This window comes from Mastigoproctus giganteus, chromosome 10, assembly GCF_048544385.1.
Source record: "Mastigoproctus giganteus isolate SK-2022 chromosome 10, ASM4854438v1, whole genome shotgun sequence".
In the NCBI taxonomy this organism is placed as follows: Eukaryota; Metazoa; Arthropoda; class Arachnida; order Uropygi; family Thelyphonidae; genus Mastigoproctus; species Mastigoproctus giganteus.
Window position 1 is genome coordinate 32,864,701 of NC_143584.1, and position 9,226 is coordinate 32,873,926.

Here is a 9,226-nt window from a genome sequence, read left to right on the forward strand (position 1 = left end):
ATGTTTACAATACATACATTTTACATAATATCAGCGTGATCGGTTTGCACTGCAGTATGTTGAAAAACATAGGAATTTTGAACATCGGTGTTATGTCCTGATTGGTAGAAATCGTAGTGTTCCTTTACGTGCAAGAGTGGAGTTGGATAAAAAGAAGCAATTGGATGTACGATAAAAGATTAAATTGCTTGGAATAGATAAATTTCGTTTAATTGTCAGACGATTTGATTTTCGTTACAATAGTGAAAACACTAAATTAATTTAGGGTATGATTATATAAACTATTAAAATCATTTTACATTCAGTTAGCTTTATAACATATTCCATTGTTCACTTTATAGTTATCGAGACCGCAGGTAATATCGAAACAGCTTTTTTCAAAAATATCATATCTTTGACCTTCTCCACAGGTAATATTTCCGTTTGGGCTCTGTAAACTTTGATTCGGATCAAAATCAACACGAACAGTTGGCTGTCTGAGTCCAGTTCCTTTACCGCTAAATCCAAGTTCACACTTATATTCATTCATGTTCACATAATTGCATAGGGCACAATGACCATTTCTGAAGGCATCTCCCCATCCACGCTTAATCACCGCTTGGTATTGATGACACTTCTCTCGGACGCTGTCATCTCTCCAGGAGGGCAAACAAGTCGAGGTGACGTCTGGGATGCAGTGTCTTGTATTACGTACCGGCTTTTTGTATATTATGCAAGAAGTAAATATTGATTCGTTCTTTTCGGTTTCGAAAGGCAATCCCCACTCATTGTGAGTTTCACCCTCATAAAATACATTCTCCAACACAAAATTGTCCGTTGGCTTCTGTTTAACTCTGACATTTGGAAAAGGTATGATACAATCTAGAATTAATCTCCAAAAAAATGTATCAAGATCGTAGTTGCAAATCGCACAGTAAAGATTTTTGTACGTGATTTGGCTTCGGTTACTCGTAACAGGAGTTGACGATTTCAAAGGACTGTTGTGATCTTTTTCACAAAGATCGCGAATTTCAGAGCCATTCCATCTGGGTGAACAGGTAGTTATCAGGAGGACATGTATTCCGTTTATAAACTGGCATGCGAATTTCGCCTTATTAGAAGTGCGATTGGGAAGATATGGTGAATCCACACAGCAGTCATCAAATATTAAGCATGCTTCGTCACATCTGCAATTTCCAGGAGCTTTGCACGTATCGTATGGCTCACAAGAAACACCGAGATCCCTGAGTTCTTGGTATCTGATATTAACATATGTTGCTGGGTCGAGCGATACCATCGAAATAAAGACTGAAGCGAAGGTAATCAAGAAAAGCTTCATGTCTGCGATTTTCTTCAGAGAATTTCAATGTAAACGATGAGAATACAGTAAAAAATCTCTTCTCCTTGATTAAGTCCTTATCTGTAAAGAAACAAAAAAAAATGTTTTAAACACAGTAACTACTTGCAAGAAAATTCATATATTGCAAAGGGAAAGAGCAGTCTGCTCCTTAAGAAGTCGCTCATGCATTAGTAGAACCATTCTCTACAATACTTGCTTCTGTGTCCAAGATGCCTCCTTTCAAAGCATCGATCTAATGCATCACGATATACAGTTCCTGCGCTATTTCGATATGATGAAAAGCTGCAATATCAGACAGTGGAACTCAGCTCCCACTACTCTCAACTCCCATAGCTGTAAAATATATAATGGCGGATTGAAACTGATAATATGTTAGGTCCTGCAATAGTATTCCCTCATTTATAGCTATTCTCTTGTTACCGGTAGTATAAAGTATATTTTCGGCTGAACTGTATTCCATGAAGTCTTTGCCATATGAAGGCTGTTTCTTCTCATCTTAAAATGAAATGCATTCACTCCCAGTTATGCTAATGTAGCTAGTCCAAATAGCCAGTAACATTTTTTTTTCTGGAACTCTGTGGTTCCAGAAAAATGTTGCTTACTATGGGATTTAACGATATAAGGATATATTTTGTCTCACTAGCCCTTGTGTCGTTAAACACCTCACCACCAAAACAATAACTTCTGCTTTCGCCCTGAAATTAATCATAACTTGGGATCTATTTTGAATGCTAGAAGCAAACAAATTCGTGGCTTAGTGTCAGATCGGTAAACCATTTTCTCCATTGAAAGGGTCTGAAAAATTATTCTTGTCCTCTTATAGTATACGAGGACTCGTATATCATTTAAAGGAAGAGCAGTAGGCTAGATCTTGAGACCGTGACTGCTGAATACGGTACTGTTTCTTGTATTCTCTCTATCTTGTGAACTCCTCTGACCGTTTGGTCGTCCGGGGGTATAAGCAGAAAATTTATTTTATTTATGTTTTCCTTAGGGCAGCTTGCTTCGCAACGTTCGAAGTCGGCTGCAGTAGCGTCCTAAGGAATTCATTGAAGAATGGTTTAGGCACATTTGGCAGAAGCAAGAATAATTTCCCTTACTGGCATCTATATCGTTTTAATACTAATAGTAACAAAGATTTCTCCAAATGACTGGCAGTTGAATGTTCAGTAATCGATTTTAACAGCAAAGCCAGGTTCTTCTGAGGATGGGTCCTAAGGAATAGCAGAGTTCAAGATAAATAGTTAGGAATTAGTTTAAGTGTAACCTTATAATTCGGAGAAATATAATTGAACAATAATCCCAATAAATCGTATAAATGCTTATACGGTTCTTTAATGCTTATAAGCATTGAAATCTCCTTTTTCTCTCCTATACTGAGCTTTTCGGGACTCTGTATATGATAGAAACAGAATTACTTCGTTTTTTTATGTTATAAACGAAATTATTCTGTTGCATCTAAGCCCCTCCTTATCCTCAACTGGTTAACATTTGGTATGTGAGGCTTACCGCTTTGTAACCAATGATAATTATCGTATGAGTTTATATCGGTCATCAGGCCATGCGATGTCACAGATATTGAGGCTCATGATTGGTGAATCAGCAGATAACAAAAAGATCGAGAAATGAAAATGGAGAAATTATAATATAATGTATTTACTTCAGTCTGTTATAGATTTCCTTCTAAAATCTCTTGTTTAATATGATATTCATTTAACCAGAGGCAAAATATAGGCAATTACAAAACTAGCTCTTAACAAAAAAGATAAATAAAAACCAAAGGCAGTTTTCCTCCTTCAGTTAATATTGGATCTCAACGATTAGATTTAAAATGGAAGCTATCTTACCTGTCCACAATGAATCGTTCCTATGATTGTGCGGTTCCTCATTCGGGTATGTTATTTACTTCTTATTTAACTCTTACCGTTCTTGGCTGCAGTTTTCTCCACTAATCAGGTCAGCCTTAACTGTCCCCATGTTTCTCAAAATACTGACAGTTTTCCGCTGACCCTCTTTTCTCGTGTTTTTCTTAGTAGGCCTGCACAGAACTGGTTTTTGAATTATTTCGCAACTGTTAGCTCGAGCTACGTTAAACACAATCAGCTAGTCTTTTAATTATGCTTCACGGTTGTTTTCCTTCATGTACCTGTATATTGCTTCTGGAATTATATGGAAGGTTGGCCAAGGTAAGTGAAGTTCGAGGTGGGAGGGGAGAGATCAGTATATCATAAAATTATTCTGTTTGTAGATGCTCTGTAGTAGTGGCCTTCTACATGCTTAGGTTCATCTCCTTGAAAAGCGATTTTGGCATAATGTAAGGTTGTTAGGATATCTTGAAGAACGATTATGGTATATGACTGTTCGGCGATCAAAGTGCACAAGCCTGCAGGGTTGTTTCCTTCTTCAAAGAAGAATGATCTAATGAGAGTCCGCTGCGCACAAGTGCCATATAGGGACATTAGATTTTTGTCTGCGCGAGTAGCACATTGGTATTGGCCCCGAGTGCCAAGCGATAGTTCCCAAGCGATCTTTCTAGTGCGATTTTCTAGCGATTTTCCTAGGGCGAGTACTAGTGCTTTAATAATCCCTCCACCGCTCGCAACGTTACTGCTTCCCTCGCTGAGCAACGTCACTGCTAACCCCGCTTGCAACGTCACTGCTATCGCTAGCAACGTACTGCTCTCTTCTTCTGCTGATCGCTTGGTCACTGGTTGGAACCGCTCCTGCCTCCACGTGGCGGGGTCAGTAACCTGGGAGAAGGAATTCCCTCTTCCAGGGCTGAAAGGAGTAACGATGGATTGTGATGCATATCCACCGCTAGAGCCCACGAGCTCCAGACCTGTCAACTCTGATTCAGAGCATGATTTGAATCGTCCGAAGAGACAGCAGACTGAAAAACAGAGTGCAGATATGCCAGCTTTTTGGTATTGGTATTGGTATTGTTATTTCTGACGCAAGGGCTACTAGGGCCATATTGCGCCTATCAAGGGTAAAGGGGTTCAGATATTGTGATTATAAAATCATGTCAGATGCGGTCATATAGCTGTATCTCTTTGAGGAAGCAAAAAAATTCTATTAGATTTGCATCATTGCCGATATGCCAGCATTTCTAATAATGCACTCATTATCCACACAACCTGTAGGCAAGTTATCACTCTTTCTAATACAGAAATATTTAGAATCGGTTGTTGGATCCCCTAAAATGGTGAAGCGTCTCCAATCAGGAGACCTTTTAATTGAAACTTCAAAAACATCCCATTCAGAAAAATTGTTAAATTTAACAACATTCAACAATATCCCAGTGTCAGTTACGCCCCATAACACCCTGACCACGTCTAAAGGCGTTATCAGTGAATGGGACTTACTAACTGTTTCTGAAGAAGAAATAGTACAAGAACTTAGCGAACAAAAGGTGACACATGCTCGGAGAATAATGACCAAAAAAGATGGCAACCTAATTCCAACTAGGTCCATTATTTTGACGTTCAGCACTCCGAATCTTCCATCTTCTGTCAAAGCAGGTCACTTAAACTGCAAGATTCGACCTTACATCCCGAATCCCATTCGCTGCTTTAAGTGCCAGAAGTACGGCCATGCACAGACTGCATGCAGAGGCGATGCTGTGGGTCCTATTTGTGGCTCCAAGGAGCATTCCCAAGGAGACTGCACAGCTTCCACTCCCACTTGCCCAAACTGTAAAGGAAGCCATCCTGCATTTTCTAAAGCGTGTGACCTTTGCAAAACAGGGAGAAAAATCCATAAGTATAAAGTGGAGCATAAAGTCACATACACTGAAGCAAGAAAGCAAATAATGCTAACCATGGCTAGCCGATCATATGCATCGGTCACAAAAAATATCCGCTCAGCTGCAACCCAAACAGATGTCTCCATCGAACCGAATATTTCCTTTGCCACCTGGGCCAAAACTGCGTTAACTTACAATAAGAAAACTACAGTCAGTGAGACCAGCAACACCCCAATCAGCATCCCAACTGATGCTATCTCAACCTTGCCAGAAACAACAAAATCAGCTACTATTAAAAACCAGAAGAAAGCGAAACCAAGGATTAGCAACATGGAAATGGATGTTCAGTCAGAGGATGAAGAGACAGTACTAGAGTTACATGCTAATGGGCCCCGAGTGCCAAGCGATAGTGTCCAAGCGATTTTCCCAAGTGAGATATAGTGCTCTTTCTCAGTGATTTGGTTATATTTACTTTCTAGTGCTTTTCGCATCCTCATTTCTTTGTAAGTGGTTCTGTACTTAACAGATCCTAAGTAAGAACCCAGAAAGGAAAATTACCTTTCTTTTCTTAGTATATTTATTAATTTTTTGCACTAACAAACTAACCTCTCCAACCGCTTGGCCACTAGGTGGCACCGCTCCTGCCTCCACGTGGCGGGGCCGGAAATCTGGGAGGAAAAGCTCTCACTCCCAGGGCTAAAAGGAGCAACAATGGACTGTGATACATGTCCACCACTAGAGCCAACAGGCTCTCAACATGTTGAGACCCGCAGAATGGAAGACGATTCCAATCTTCCAAAAAGAATGAAAAAGGATAGTAACAAATCAGAACCACCAGCTTTTCTGATTATACATTCCTTATCGACTCAGCCGCTAAGCAGACTCTCTCCCTTTGTCATCCAGAGATGTCTCGAGAATGCAGCAGGTACACCGAAAATGGTGAAAAGGCTCCAATCAGGAGATCTTTTAATTGAGACCACTCAAGCAAAGCATTCAGAATTTTTACTAAAAATGTCATCTATAAGCGGAATACCAATCAAAGTCTCACCACATAACACCTTGAACTCCTCAAAAGGAGTAATAAGTGAGTGGGACTTGTTGAACGTAACCGAAGAGGAGATAGTCATGGAATTACTGGAACAGAAAGTAACTCAAGCAAGAAGAATTATGATAAAGAAGGATGACCAACTTGTTCCCACACGTAATATTATACTGACCTTCAGTACACCGAATTTGCCGACCTCAGTTAAAGCAGGCTACCTAAACTGCCGTATACGCCCATACATTCCAAACCCTCTAAGATGTTTCAAGTGCCAAAAGTTTGGTCACTCCCAGACAACATGCAGAGGCGAAACTACTTGTCCTAACTGCGGATCAAAAAACCATTCACAAACAGAGTGTACTGCAAAGGCCCCGGAATGTCCAAATTGCAAGAATGACCATCCAGCATACTCAAAATCATGCGAACTCTGGAAAATTGAAAAAAGAATACAAAAGTACAAGATCGAGAATAAGGTCACATATCAAGAAGCAAGAAAGCAAATAAAGTCAAATATCGCAAAAACCACGTACGCTTCCGTTACACTAAAATGCCAAGCTGTTTCAACCCAAACTGAGGTATCATTTCCGCCCAATACATCCATTGCAGAATGGGCACGATCTGTGCTATCAACATCTGAACCTACCACCAAACCCGTTCTAGTTGATGAAGTAAGTAATACCCCTATCACAGTTCCGCCTAAAATAAAATCATGTGATAACATGTCTAATAAATCCCGAAGGCAACAAGCCACAGAATTACAAAAGATAAACTCAAATAGAATGGACTCTGAAAATATAGCTACGCACGATGAAACAGTCCTTGATCTTCATGCAGAAGATGATATGGAGACTGGATTTTCATCAGGTCAAACTGATGATGTAGAAGAGAGTACAGATATCGGACGTCCCAATTTTCCTAGAAAAGATAAAATGAAATATGACCGTCAAAAGCAAACCACTCACAAGAAACAGACAGACTCGCCTTCCCTCCTCAAACCCCGATAATGCAGAACATTGTTCAATGGAACTGTAGAGGTTTACGCAGCAATACCGATGACATCTATAATTTAATCTCCCGATATGGTCCAATAGCCGTTTGTATACAAGAGACTAATCTAACTCCACAAGTAACTCCATCAATCAGAAATTTTACATTTTACAGAAAAGATAGAAACTCCTCACTATCTGCACGTGGAGGCGTCGCCATTCTAGTTGACTGTAAAATACCTTCTAGAAATATTCCGCTTCAAACCCACTTAGAAGCTATTGCTGTACGTGTATCAGTTGGGCAAATTCTAACTCTTGTATCCCTGTACCTTCCACCTAACAAGATGTGCACGTTTAAAGAACTGGAAGACCTTATAAGACAAATACCACCACCTTTTTGTATCCTTGGTGATTTCAATGCTCATCATCCATTGTGGGGATCAGACCACATGGACAATAGAGGACACTTGATCGAGACGATATTGGACCAACTGAATCTAACATTACTGAACACTGGTGAAAATACTTACACTCACCTTCCCTCTGGATCTATGTCAGCAATTGATTTAACTCTCTGTTCCCCCATGTTATATCCCAGTATAGAATGGACAGTATTAAACGACCCACATAATAGTGACCACTTTCCAATCATATGCAGAATCCAAACGCTTCAAACATCATACCCTGATAACCGCTCAAAATGGAAATTCTCCAGAGCAGATTGGGAAAAGTTTTCAAACCGTCTTTCTTTTGATAGCCAGTTGATCAGACTACAACCCATTGATGATGTCACAGAGCATATTACCAGGCAAATACTGACCATTGCCTCTGAAGCAATACCTCAAGCCTCCACATGTAAACACAAAAACCTTAAACACTGGTGGAATGAAGCTTGTACCAATGCCAAAAAGGAAAAAAATAAAGCTTGGAACCTATTCCGGAAGTTCCCAACTACCAACAACCTAATTCAATATAAAAGGCTAAAGTCAAAAGCTAGACAAATTAGAAAAAAAGCCAAAAAGGAATCGTGGATACAGTTTGCCTCCACTATCACAAAGGATACTAACAGTCGTCTAATCTGGAAAAAGATTCGGCAATTAAATGGGAAATATCTACCTCCTCCTTCTCCCATCTTAATCAAAAATGGACAGGAAATTTCTTCTGAAGAAGAAATAGCTAATGCCCTTGCAGAGAATTTCTACAAAACATCTGCCACGTCAGCATATGACAACTCCTTTCTGAAAATCAAAACCTCGGCGGAAAGGTACAAAATAAAATTCCATACTACCCAATATATTGCCTATAATCAACCGTTTAACCTATTTGAACTGCAAACAGCATTAAATAGATCACCCAACAGTGTAGCTGGACCTGATGGTATATATTATGCAATGCTGAAGCATATAAACAGTACGGCATTGAATTTACTATTACTTTTCTATAATCTGATTTTTCTTGAAGGTACATATCCATCTTCCTGGCATCATTCCATCATTTTAGCCTTTCCTAAACCAGGAAAAGATCACTCACTTCCAGAAAATTACCGACCTATTTCTCTAACCAGCTGCCTAAGTAAAATCCTAGAAAGAATGATACACAGACGGCTTACCTGGGTTCTTGAAACCAAAGAACTGATGAACAGCAATCAGTTTGGTTTCCGACAAAACAGATCCACTTTAGATCTAATGGTGAAAGCCGAGACTAACATCCGCAATGCTTACGTCAAAAATGAACATCTTGTAATGGTAAGTCTCGATATAGAAAAGGCTTTCGACACTACCTGGAGGTATGGCATATTGAGAGAACTTCATTCCATAGGATTGCGAGGGCACTTACCAGAATTCATTAGAAATTTTCTTCAGCACAGAACCTTTCAGGTCCGCTATAAATCTGTACTTTCTCGGTCCTACACTCAGGAGGAAGGTGTCCCGCAGGGATCAGTACTGAGTTCTACCCTCTTCTCACTTAGACTGAACACCATAACACACAATATCCCAAATACTGTAGAACTATATATGTATGCTGATGATCTAACTATATCTTGCCGTTCACAAAATATTCATACCATTGAAAGACAGCTGCAACTCTCCATAAATAAGTTGGAGGCATGGACA

The 9,226-nt window shown here is 39.7% G+C and overlaps 1 protein-coding gene across 1 annotated transcript; it reads right to left on the reverse strand.

Moving 5' to 3' along the window:
- Window positions 1-295: 295 nt before the first annotated feature.
- On the reverse strand, window positions 296-3,345 carry LOC150078952 (uncharacterized). Its single transcript, XM_090383476.1, has 2 exons — window positions 3,187-3,345; window positions 296-1,399 (listed from the first exon to the last, which is right to left on the reverse strand). The coding sequence occupies exon 2, from the start codon at window positions 1,316-1,318 to the stop codon at window positions 302-304; it is 1,017 nt and encodes a 338-aa protein (XP_090239602.1). The 5' UTR covers window positions 1,319-1,399; window positions 3,187-3,345; the 3' UTR covers window positions 296-301.
- Between the last annotated feature and the right edge of the window lie 5,881 nt (window positions 3,346-9,226).